General features: G+C 37.2%; 1 protein-coding gene across 3 annotated transcripts in view; it reads right to left on the bottom strand.

Moving 5' to 3' along the window:
* The window catches only part of ATL2 (atlastin GTPase 2), a 62861-nt gene that overhangs the window by 22022 nt on the left and 28343 nt on the right, over positions 1 to 12496 (bottom strand). For 2 of the 3 annotated variants that reach the window (XM_029232063.1, XM_029232066.1), the window contains exon 2: positions 10636 to 10880. The exons of the other annotated variant lie outside the window; for it this stretch is intronic. In XM_029232063.1, coding sequence (XP_029087896.1) covers positions 10636 to 10880 — 245 coding nt within the window. The remainder of the gene's footprint in view (positions 1 to 10635; positions 10881 to 12496) is intronic. 3 annotated transcript variants of the gene reach the window in all.

Below are 12496 nucleotides of genomic sequence, written 5' to 3'. Positions count from 1 at the left end.
ACCTGGAAGACATTATGCTAAGTAAAATAAGCCAGATATAAAATAACAAAATTGTATGATTCTACTTATATGAGGTACCTACAGTAGTCAAACTCATACAGAAAGTAGAAAAGTGGTTATCAGGGGCCGGAGGAAGGGGAGGAATGAGGAGTTTAATGTGTACAGAGTTTCAGTTTGGGAAGGAAAAAGTTCTGGAGATGCACTGGTGATGATGATTGTACAATAATATGAATATACTTAATGCCACTAAACTGTACACTTAAAGATGATTAAAATGGTAAACTTTGTTATGCATTTTTTAACCACAGTTTTTTTAAGTGTACTTGAGTGCTACTAGAACAGAAAGGCAAAACACCTCTAGTTATTAAATTAAGGTTTGGCATGGAGATTTGACTTCACAGTCTTCCACTGGACTTTCAGCCTCAGTGCTCCCATATATAAAGCTAATGTAAAAAGCACAGTGGCCTCACAACAAGAAAAAAGCTCAATACGAAAATCAACAAACTTTCTTTCTTAGATCAGAGAATTGAGGTCACAGGGCAAATTGCACACCAAAATCTGAGAGACAGGCAAATACAAAGAATCACAAGCTGAGGTCAGTTACCAAGGAGCAGAAGCTGCTGGAGCAACTGGAAGAAACACTTAAATGGTAATTTGGACAAACTGCTGGAAGCTAAGAGTAGACTAGCTTGAGACCTAAGACCTCTCATGGAGGTTCAGGCTTCATAGGCCCCCACTTTCTTGGGTTTTACCTCAAGGAGCTCCCTGAGGTTTTCTTTTTTTTTTTTGGCCATGGCACACAGCTTGCAGGATCTTAGTTCCCTGAGCAGGGACTGAACTTGGGCCACAGCAGTGATAGCACTGAGTCCTAACCACTGGACTGCCAGGGAATTCCCTGCAACCATTTTCAAATACACTCAGGAAAGTAAGCACTGATAGCAGTCCCCATTAACAAAGACCTGCCCTCCAAGACAAACTACCTTATCAGAGCTTTATCTAAGCCTGGAAAGGGCAATTCATCAACTCCAGCCCCCTCTATCCTTCCTGTCTCAAGTAAGGGGAGAAAAAAAATTGTTAAGGCTAAGAAACACTTCTGAAGGTCACAGCCCAGGGACTCAGGCCCACTTACAAAACTGAGATTTAATCATAAAATGATATAGCTTTCCTCTCCCACACCTTACCACCACATCAACCAGGCTCCACTACGATGACAGTGGATTACAAATGAGAGAGCTGCAAGACACATTCTATTTAAGGAGTTCTTAGAGAAACCCAAGGATAATGGGGGAGGGGGAGAAAACTGAAGTCTCTGGGACCTAAAGCAGCAGAAAACATTGAACACATCTCTGAGCTAAAGCTAGATTAACATAACACCTCACACTAAAAACTTAACTGTCAGTTCCTATTTTCTGATATTTCATGCCTAACTTTCAACAAAAAAATTACAAGCCATACCAAAAGGTAAGGAAAAACAGACTGATGAGACAAAGCAACCATCAGAACCAAACTCAGATATGATGCAGATTTTGAAATATGAGGTAGTAAATTTAAAATAACTAGGATTAATATCTTATGGGCTCTAATGAGAAAAGTAGAAAATGTGCAAAAACAAGTAATGTAAGCAGAGAGATGGAAACTCAAAGAATTAAAAGAAAATGGTAGATATAAAAAACACTGTAATAGAAGTAAAGAATGCCTTTAATATACTTATCCACAGACTGGACACAGCCAAGGAAAGAATCAGTGAACATGAATATATATCAATAGAAACTTCCCAAACTGAAATGCATAGACAAAAAAGGATAAGAATAACAGAACAGACCACTCAAGGACTGTGGGACAACCGCAAAAGGTGTAATCTAGGTGTAATGGAAATACCAGAAGGAGAAGGGAGAAAAGCGTAAAAGAAACATCAGAAGTAATAATGGCTGAGAATTTTCTAAAATTAATGACAGATACTAAAGAACAGATCCAATAAAGTCAGAGAACACCAAATAGGATAAATACCAAAAGATCTATACCAGGCATATCACAGTCTAACTGCAAAATAACAAAGACAAAAAGGAAATCCTGAAAGAAAACAGAGACAAAAAACACTTTACCTGTAGAGGAACAAGGAAGGATAAGAATCACTTTGGACTTCTCACACACAAACAGGAAGAGAATAGAGTGAAATATTTCAAGTGCTGAAAGAAAAAAGCCACCAACCTAGAATTCTGTATCCAGCAAAGTTATCCTACAAAAGTGAAGGAGAAATAGTCTTCCTTAGACAAAAACTGAGGGAGATTGTTACTAGTACACCTGCCTTGAAAGAAGTGTTCAAAGTTCTTCCAAGGGAAAGAAAATAATATAGGTCAGAAACTCAGACATATATATAAAAGAATGTCAAAGAAAGACAAGAAAGTAAATCTTTTATTCTTCTTTCTCTTAATTCATCTAATAGACAACTATGTGTATGAAGTGCTAATAGCAACAATGTATTGGGTGATTGCGTACATAACACAGAGGAAATTAACAACATCATAAGGCACAGGAGGGAGGAATTGGGAATACTCTGTCATAATGTACCTGCTCTACCGATGAAGCAGTATAGTAATATTCTAAAGCAGACTTAGACTAGTTTTAAATGTATATTGCAAACTCCAGGCAACCAGTTTTTTTTTTTAATGTTCAGAGAAGTATAATAGATATACTAAGGAAGAACAGAATGTAGAATCATATAAAATAGTCAATTAAAGCTAGAGAAGGCAGAAAAAAATAAAAAAGAACAAACAAGTACAACAAATAGAAAATTACAAACATAAGAAATAACAATCCAATCCTATCAAAAATCACTTTAGATGTGCATGATTGAAATAAACCAATTAAATGACAGAAACTGTCACTGTGGATTAAAAAAAAAGACCCAAATATTTGTTGTCCACAAAAAACCCAGTTTAAACATAAAGAAAAGGAATGGAGGAAGACATACCATACTGACACTAATCAAACAAAAGCTAGAGTAGCTATACTAATTTCCGACCAAGCTGACTTAAGGACAAGGAAATTATCAGGATAAAGAGTGGTATTACATAATAATAAAGGGGTCAATTCTCCAGAAAAACTTAACAGTTATCTTTAATGTGTATGCACTTAACAACAAAGCATCAAAATACGTGAGGCAAGAACTGAACTGTAAGAAGAAACAAGACAAGTCCACTATTACACTTGGAGACTTCAACACCCCTCCATCAGTAATTGACAGACCCAGAAGACAGAATATCAGTAAGGATGTAGCTGAACTGAACAGCACCAACAATCAGGTGGATCTAATTGACATTATATTGGGTTGGCCAAAAGCTTCATTTGGTTTTTTCCATAAGATGGCTCTAGTAGTGCTTAGTTGTCTTTAACTTCATTCGAAACAATTTTGTTAGACTGTATTGTGACAGCTGTCATACCAGCATGCCTTTAAAAAAAAATTTATCAAAGTTGGTGAATTTTTGTGTAGCCATTTTAATACTGAAGATGGAAGAAAAAAAGCCACATTTTTGGCATGTTATGCTTTATTATTTCAAGAAACGTAAGAATGCAACTGAAACACAAAAAAAGATTTGTGCAGTGTATGGAGAAGGTGCTGTGACTGATCCGACGTGTCAAAAGTGGTTTGCGAAGTTTCATGCTGGAGATTTCTCTCTGGATGATGCTCCACGTTCAGGTAGACCAGCTGAAGTTGACAGTGATCGAATTGAGACATTAACTGAGAACCATCAACGTTATACCACGCGGGAGATAGCTGACATACTCAAAATATCCAAATCAAGCAATGAAAATCATTTGCACCACCCTAGTTATGTTCATCTCTTTGATGTTTACGTTCCACATAAGAAGCAAAAAAAACCTTCTTGACCATATTTCTGACGTGATTCTCTACTTAAACATAAGGAAAATGTTCCATTTTTAAAACAAATTGTGACAGGTGATGAAAAGTGGATACTGTACAATAATGTGGAACAGAAGACATTGTGGGGCAAGCGAAATGAACCACCACCAACCACACCAAACACCATTCTTCATCCAAAGAAGGTGATGTTGTGTATATGGTGGGATTGGAAGAGAGTCCTCTATTATGAGCTCCTTCCGGAAAACCAAACGAAAATTCCAAAAAGTACTGCTCCCAATTAGACCAAATGAAAGCAGCACTCGACAAAAAGCATCTGGAATTAGTCAACAGAAAATGCATGCTTTTCCATCAGGATAACCAAGACCGCATGTTTCTTTGACGACCAGGCAAAAACTGTTACAGCTTGGCTGGGAGGTTCTGATTCATCCGCCATATTCACCAGACATTGCACCTTCAAATTTCCATTTATTTTGGTCTTTACAAAATTCTCTTAATGGAAAAAATTTCAATTCCCTGGAAGACTGTAAAAGGCACCTGGAACAGTTCTTTGCTCAAAAAGATAAAACGTTTTGGGTGGATGGAATTGTGAAGTTGCCTGAAAAATGGCAGAAGGTAGTGGAACAAAACGGGGAATACGCTGTTCAATAAAGTTCCTGGTGAAAACGAAAAATGTGGTCTTTTATTTTTACTTAAAAACCGAAGGAACTTTTTGGCCAACCCAATAGAATCCTTCATCCAACAACAGAATACACATTCCTCTCAAACTCATACAGAACATTCCCCAAAATAGGACATACACTGGGCCTTAAAACACACCTTAAAATAAATTTTAAAGAACAGATCACACAAAGTATGCTCTCAGACCACAACTGAATTAAACTAGAAACCAGTAATAGAAACACAGCTGGAAAATCCCATAATACTTGGAGTTTACACAACACACTTCTAAATAACACACGGGTCAAAAAAGTCTCAACAGAAATTTTAAAATATTTTGAACTAAATGAAAATGAAAATACAACCCATGAAAATATGTAAAATGCAGTGAAAGCAATATTTACGAGGAGAATTTATAGCACTGGGTGCATATATTAGGAAAAAAGATCTAAAATCAATCATCTAAACTTCTACCTTAGGAAACTAGATATAACCTAAAGAAGCAGAATAAAAATACAGCAGACACCAATAAAGCTGAACACAAGAAAACAGGATAACAACACAACAGGGGAAAAAAATTAATGGAACGAAAGCTGGTCCTTTGAAAAGATCAATAAAATTGATTTGACAGAGAAAAGACAGTAATATCAGAAATCAAAGAAGAGTCAAAACTACTAATTTCATGGACATTAGAAAGATAGTAAAAGAATATTAAGAACAATTCTATGCCCACAATTTTGATAACTTAGTTGAAATGGACCAATTATTTGAAAGACACAACCTACCAAACCCACACGAGAAAAAAATGGGTCATCTGAATAGACCTGTATCTACTAAAGAAATTTAATCAATAATTAATAACCTTCAAAAGAGAATGAACCAAATTCAGACAGTTTCACTGGTAAGTTCTACCAAACATTTAAGAAAGAAATGATGCCAGTTCTCTCTAAGCTCTTCCAGGAAATAGAAGCAGAGGGAACACTTCCTAACTCATTCTATGAGGCCAGTGTTATCTTAATACCAAAACCAAATAGAGACATAACAAGAAAGGAAAACTAAAGATCAATATATCTCATGAACATAGATATAAAAACACTCAAAATATTAGCAAATTAAATCCAACATTGTATAAAAAGAATTATATACACCACAACTAACTATTCCAGGGACACAAGGCTAACTCAACATTCAAAAAATTAATAATGTGATCCATCACATCACCAGGCTAAATAAAAATCATATGATCACATCAACAGATGCAGAAAAAGCATCTGAAAAAATCCAACATCCACTCATGATTAAGAAAACAAAATCCCTCTCAGCATGCTAGAAACAGAGAACTTCCTGAACTTGATTGAAAAACATATACAGAACTATTCTACAGCTAACAACATACATAGTGTGAAAACCTAGATGCTTCTCCCTAAAGATTAGGAAAGAGATAAGGATATTTGCTCTTATCACTTTGTACTCAACACTGTACTGCAGACTCTAGCCAGGAAAATTAGCTAAGAAAGAGAGAGATAAGAGGTACTCAGATTGGAAAGGAAAAAGGAAAACTGTATTTACAGGTGACATGATCTTATATATAGAAAACATTAAAAAGTCCACTAAAAAACTATCGGAACGGGAACTTCCTTGGGGTGCAGTGGTTAAGAATCCGCCTGCCAATGCAGGGACACAGGTTTGAGCCCTGGTCGAGGAAGACCCCACATGCCTCGGAGCAACTAAGCCCACGCGCCTAGAGCCCTTGCTCTGCAACAAGAGAAGCCACCGCAATGAGAAACCTGCGCAACAAAGAGTAGCCCCTGCTTGAGGCAACTAGAGAAAGCCCGTGCACAGCAACGAAGACAAAACGCAGCCAAAAATAAATAAATAAATAAATTTAAATAAATAAATAAAAATTGTTCACTTAAAATGATTTAAAAAAAAACTATTGGAATGAATAAATGAGTTGAACAAGGTTGCAGGATACAAGACCAATATAAAACAATCAATTGTATTTCTGTAAACTTGCAACAAACAATCTGAAAATGAAATTAAGAAAACAATTCTGGGGGGCTTCCCTGGTGGCGCAGTGGTTGAGAGTCCACCTGCCGATGCAGGGGACGCGGGTTCGTGTCCTGGTCCAGGAAGATCCCACATGCTGTGGAGCGGCTGGGCCCGTGAGCCATGGTTGCTGAGCCTGCGCGTCCGGAGCCTGTGCTCCGCAACAGGAGAGGCCACAACAGTGAGAGGCCCGCGTATCGCAAAAAAAAGAAAGAAAACAATTCTGTTTATAACATCAACAAAAAATGAATAAATTTAACAAAAGAAGTGTAAAACATACTCTGCAAACTACAAAACATTTTTGGAAGAAATTAAAGAAGATCCACATAAGTGGGAAAACATTCCATGTTCAAAGATTGAAATGCTTAATATTAAGATGGCAACACTACCCAAACTGACCTTTTAGATTCAATCCAATCACCAACAGAATCCCAGCTAACCTCCCATAGAAGCTGATAGACTAAGTCCAAAAATCATATGGAATTGCAAGAGACTTAGAACAGACAATCTTGAAAAAACAACAAAATAAGAGAACTCACTTCCTGTTTTGAAAACTTACTACAAAGCAAAGGTAATCAAGACAGTCTAGTACTGGCATGAGAACAGACATACAGACCAATGCAACAGAACTGAGGGTTCAGAAATAAAGCCACATGTCTATGGCCAACTAGCTGTCAACAAGGGTGCCAAGATCATTCAATGGGGAAAGAATAGCCTTTCTAACAAACGGTGCTGGGACAACTGGATAGGCATATACAAAAAAAATGAAGCTGAACCCTTACCTCATACCATTATCATTCATTATTATATATTAATGTATTATATATAATTAGTGAATATATGTTATATTAACATATTCATAGAATTATAGCATTATTCATAAGCCAAAAGGTGGAAACAACCCAAATGCCCACTAACGATGAGGGGATAAATAAAATGTGATATATGTATACAATAGAATATTATTCAGTCTTGGGCTTCCTGGTGGCACAGTGGTTAAGAATCCGCCTGCCAATGCAGGGGACACGGGTTCGAGCCCTGGTCCGGGAAGATCCCACATGCCACAGAGCAACTAAACCCGTGCACCACAACTACTGAGCCCATGTGCCACAACTACTGAAGCCCACATGCCTAGAGCCCGTGCCCCACAACAAGAGGAGCCACTGCAATGAGAAGCCCATGCACCACAACAAAGAGTAGTCCCCACTCGCCACAACTAGAGAAAGCCCACACACAGCAACGAAGAGCCAATGCTGCCAAAAATAAATAAATAAAATAAATTTATCTTAAAAATAAATAACCAATTAATTCGAACATGACATGAAGGAATTTTATGCTAGAAAAACTTTTAATTCACTTCTCAAGTTTACAAAAGACTGATTTCTTTCCTTCTATATTTCAAGCAAAAACAACCTATTTTCATAATACAAGTAGCAGCTTAAGGAAAAAAAAAAACTGTGTAGGAAGCTATTTACTTTGCAAGAAAATGAGACCTAAAAATCAGAATTTCCCCTGTAATCTGGAAATGTTTGGTAACAATCTCAGAAAATTCTTGGTTTTAAGAACTTAGCTACTGAAGTTTTTGTTTTTATCCAACAGAACAGAGCTCACATTCAGCTTTGTTATGATTCCTTTACTAACTAATCAAAATGAAAACACATATCTATTTCTAAATCATGAAGTAAAATATTTACATTTGGCTCCTTTAGTGAACTGCTTTACATAAACTGACTCAAGTCAATACCGAAGACATACGAAATCAGTACAGTAGGTCCTCCCGATGTGAAACCCACAGATACAGTGGGCTGACTGTACTACGCCATTTTACATAAGGAACCTGGACATCCAGGGATTTTGGCATCCACTGGAGGTCTTGGAATCAATAGCCCCCCCAATCCTGCCCCCACTCTGGGATACCTAGGGACGACTGTATAAAGCCACTGTTATCTCCTACCTTCAACTACCATCCCATCTTTGCAGGCATATAGGTTAATGAAATATTCCAAAACCATCCCACTGTTTTTTCTCCTTTACTTTCATCTCCTAGGAAAAGCATGACCCACCACTAAGTCAGTATAAGTAGAATCCTGTTATTCCTCCAAATCAAACACTGTTTAATGTGATTTTCAATTGACAGAATAAGATTATTTACATCAGGAATCCTATATGGAAACTTTATGAATGAAAATTAATAAAGACATTTAGCTTAGAAACCACTAACTAGTTGTGTAGCCTGAGGTCCTCCTTACCATTCTGTGCCTTCAGTATCTTTACCCACAAAGGAGGAAATTCTATTAGTTCAGAGATTACAAATATACGACACATGTGGGCTGCTACTCGCCCTCTGAACAGCCACTACTAATTGATAAGAGATCAAATAAGAAATGGCACCTAAGGTGAAACGTGCTAGACAAGTGATCTAAGCTTCCTTCCCCTTCTAACATTCTGTCTGTGACCTACTTGGAATCAAATACATTTGCAGTGAACAGCTCAGACACAGATAGAAACAATATACACAAGCTAACTTAAGGAGTCAGAGCCTCAAAATACAGAAATTCTTTATCATCTTTAAACGTACAGACTTTTTTTTTTAAAGAATAAGTCACAAAAAAAAAAAAGAATAAGTCACTATTTATACATTTCTCTATTTCAGATGTATATTTCTGGAAAATAATCAAGTCTAAGTGGAAAAACCTTAAAATACTATATCTTTCTCAATTTCCAACTTGTGTAAAATAGTGTTCTTTATCATGAACTACATTTTTGATACTCAGGCATGCTTGAACATGCCTGAAGAGATCCCTATGGAAAGAATATTGAAAAGCTTCCTGAAAATCAACTAGGAATGTTTGCCTTATTACTTATCTCAAGTAGGATGCATATCCAGTTACAGATTTACACAGAACACGTAAAGGTGAACACCCTGACAGATGTTTAGACAATTATGTAATTCTGTCAAAGTGTTATTTCTAGCACCGTCATGTGGCCTTCTGAATGTCTAAAGCCTACTCCTATAAAGCCCTTCCCCTTAAGTGCTCTGCTACAAATTTCCAATTCCTCCTTCTTGGTTCCTATCAAACTCTCATTCCCTCAGCGCAACTTTCAACTGTTAGAAAACTACTCTGACTCAAGCGGGAAAAAAAAATTTTTTTTCTTGCTTTTGTTCAGGGGAGAAAGTCAAAGTCAGGGAGGGGGAGGGAAATAATTGTCTGGTACCACCAAAAAGTGAAAATGTGTAGAGAAAGGGTGATTCATCAGTCAAAATAGAAAATAAGTTCTTACTATGGGCCAATTATCGTGCCAGGCATGGGAGATATGGTAACCAAGATAAAGCCCACTCCTGACAGTAAACTAGCCAGGAAAAATAAGTAACTAAAGTAGTATCAATGAAACATAGGACCTGTGCCATATGGTCATAACACAGCCTTAGAAACCAAGGAAGGCTTCCTATGAAAAAAAGATTAGCCAACAGTACAGCAACATTTGAGAGATAACATGACATACTCGAGGAACTGCAAAAACTATAGTATACCTGACATACAGAGACAAGGGATGAGGCTCAGTGATCATGGAAGACCATGGAAGTCACTTTAAGGAACTGAACCTTATCTCAAAAAGTAAGTCTCTGAAGGAGACTTATTTGAGGAGCATAAGTATGCCTTTACAGAAGTCTCTATCAGCCTACTTCACCCACTGTTGTAAAGGCGACTGAGAAGGGGAAGGAAATAACAAAAAGCGAGAGACTGAACAGTGCTTCAGAGACTTTAGAGTCTACTCAGACATCTTAGGTTAGAGCTACGATGCTTGGAACACAGGTGCTCAATCATATGCCTCAATATGTACTACATGCAAAAAGGAATTATGGAGATGAAGAAGAATCAAGAGCTCAAACTTACATTACTGTCTTAACTGAGAAGTCTTATCAAGAACTGTATTTTCGTAAAATTAAAGATACAGCTCTTACTGTTTTTTGTCTATTATTTTTAAACAATATTGGTTGGTAATTTTTGTTTTTAACTCAGTTCAATTTAAAAGACACTATTCACCTTGTTATACATATATCTAAGCATGAAGTCCAGTAGAAATGATTTCCCTTTACGAAAAGCTCCTGCCACGGATACCACTACTATGTTAAGATCTCGTATGTGCTCCTGTAGCAATATCTGCTCCAAAGCTTCTTCATCAAGCTCAAAGTTATGGTCATCTTCATGTGCAAGAACAATCTGTACTGGACATGGTTTCTTCATAACCTCATCAGAGTTTACTAGGTCATCATCTTCATAATTCTCACCTAGAGTTAAAAAAGAGAGAAACAGGTTACCTTAATTCCTGCATTCTAAACTTTTCCTAAAGGATCACAACTAAAGCAAAATTTCAAATAACTTCTCCTCCATTATAGGTCATTTGGAAATAGTTACAAAAAGTGATGCTCAAACACACACTGGATTTCTCACTCCCTCTATAATAGGACCAAGAATACCAGTCCGTTTCTTACTATATATAGAGATAAGCAGGAATACTAAGTAAGGCCTCTATCTCAATCAGGTCTTAACAGCTAAACGTGCACAGCAGCTGTTCTTGAACACTGTATGATTCTATAAACAACTTTTGCTACTGTATGCACACACAAACCAGATGTAGTGAGTGGAAAATCAATTTCACCTAATAATTCAGATTCCAATTTCCCTATAGGCATCACCTGAAAATTACTCCAAGTTACAAAGATTAAAATATACATATAAATTGTAAACATTATTTTTCATTCTGAAACTTCAAGGGTTAAGGTCCTAAGAAATTTCCAAAAATGACACGTGATAAAGCTAATGGTTCCCTAATTTAATAAGAGTTACCCAGAAGTATAGCATTCCTTATTAAAACAAAGCCCAGGATTAATGTTTTAGTGGAAGACATAAGAAGAACAGTCAACGAGATGCAGAGATTCATCTGTCTCTAGGGCCCTTTTTCACCAAACACCACAGACACCCCTTCAAAATTATATAGCTCCTAAAAAACAGCTATATAAACTCTTTTGTTCACCCAGCACACCAAAAGAAGTTAACCTTTGCAGAAGAACTTTACTGAATAGTGATGAAGAAATAACTACAGAATATGTAATAGGTGAGAGAGTTTTTTAAAGTTTAGGTTTGTGTTTTGTTTTCTGTTTTTTGTTTGTTTGTTTGCAGTACACGGGCCTCTCACTGTTGTGGCCTCTCCTGTTGCGGAGCACAGGCTCCGGACGCGATGGCTCACGGGCCCAGCCACTCCGCAGCATGTGGGATCCTCCCGGACCGGGGCACGAACCCGTGTCCCCTGCATCGGCAGGCAGACTCTCAACCACTGCACCACCAGGGAAGCCCTGTTTGTTTGTTTTTAAACCCACTTAATAGCTAGTTTCAGAGACTATGTACCTTGTCTGCCTTTCTTCCCTATCAACTGCTTGATCCCACTAGCAACACTCCTGGGGATCTTATCCTCTCCCACATCAACATTTTTAAGACTCTCCCCTTGAGATTGTCTACTAAGTGCCAGTTTCCAATCTAAGGAGACATACAGTATCTACTGTGTTCAGTGCAATGACAGCCCCTCCTCACCGAGGAGACAGCCAGTCCACTGAGGAGTGGCACATTATTAGTGCACCAATACCTTATCCACACAAACACTATTCTCAGCCTGAAGATTATATACTTACATTAATGAATTTTTAATTTCTTTACAGAAAGAAACATCTAGCTTATTTGATTTGCAAAGACTATTAGAGTCTTTACCTTCACATCACAAGGCACATTTAACTGTACAAAGCAAAATCAACACTATTTCAAAAGCTGTTGCAAACAGTAACAATATAATGTAATATAAAGAGCAGTCAGTTTCAAAGGAGAATTTTTTAAAGTAAAAGCAAACAGTATT

This window comes from Monodon monoceros, unplaced genomic scaffold (assembly GCF_005190385.1).
Source record: "Monodon monoceros isolate NGI ecotype Baffin Bay Population unplaced genomic scaffold, NGI_Narwhal_1 Super_Scaffold_19, whole genome shotgun sequence".
NCBI lineage: Eukaryota > Metazoa > Chordata > Mammalia > Artiodactyla > Monodontidae > Monodon > Monodon monoceros.
This window is presented reverse-complemented; position numbering and strand designations above follow the sequence as displayed.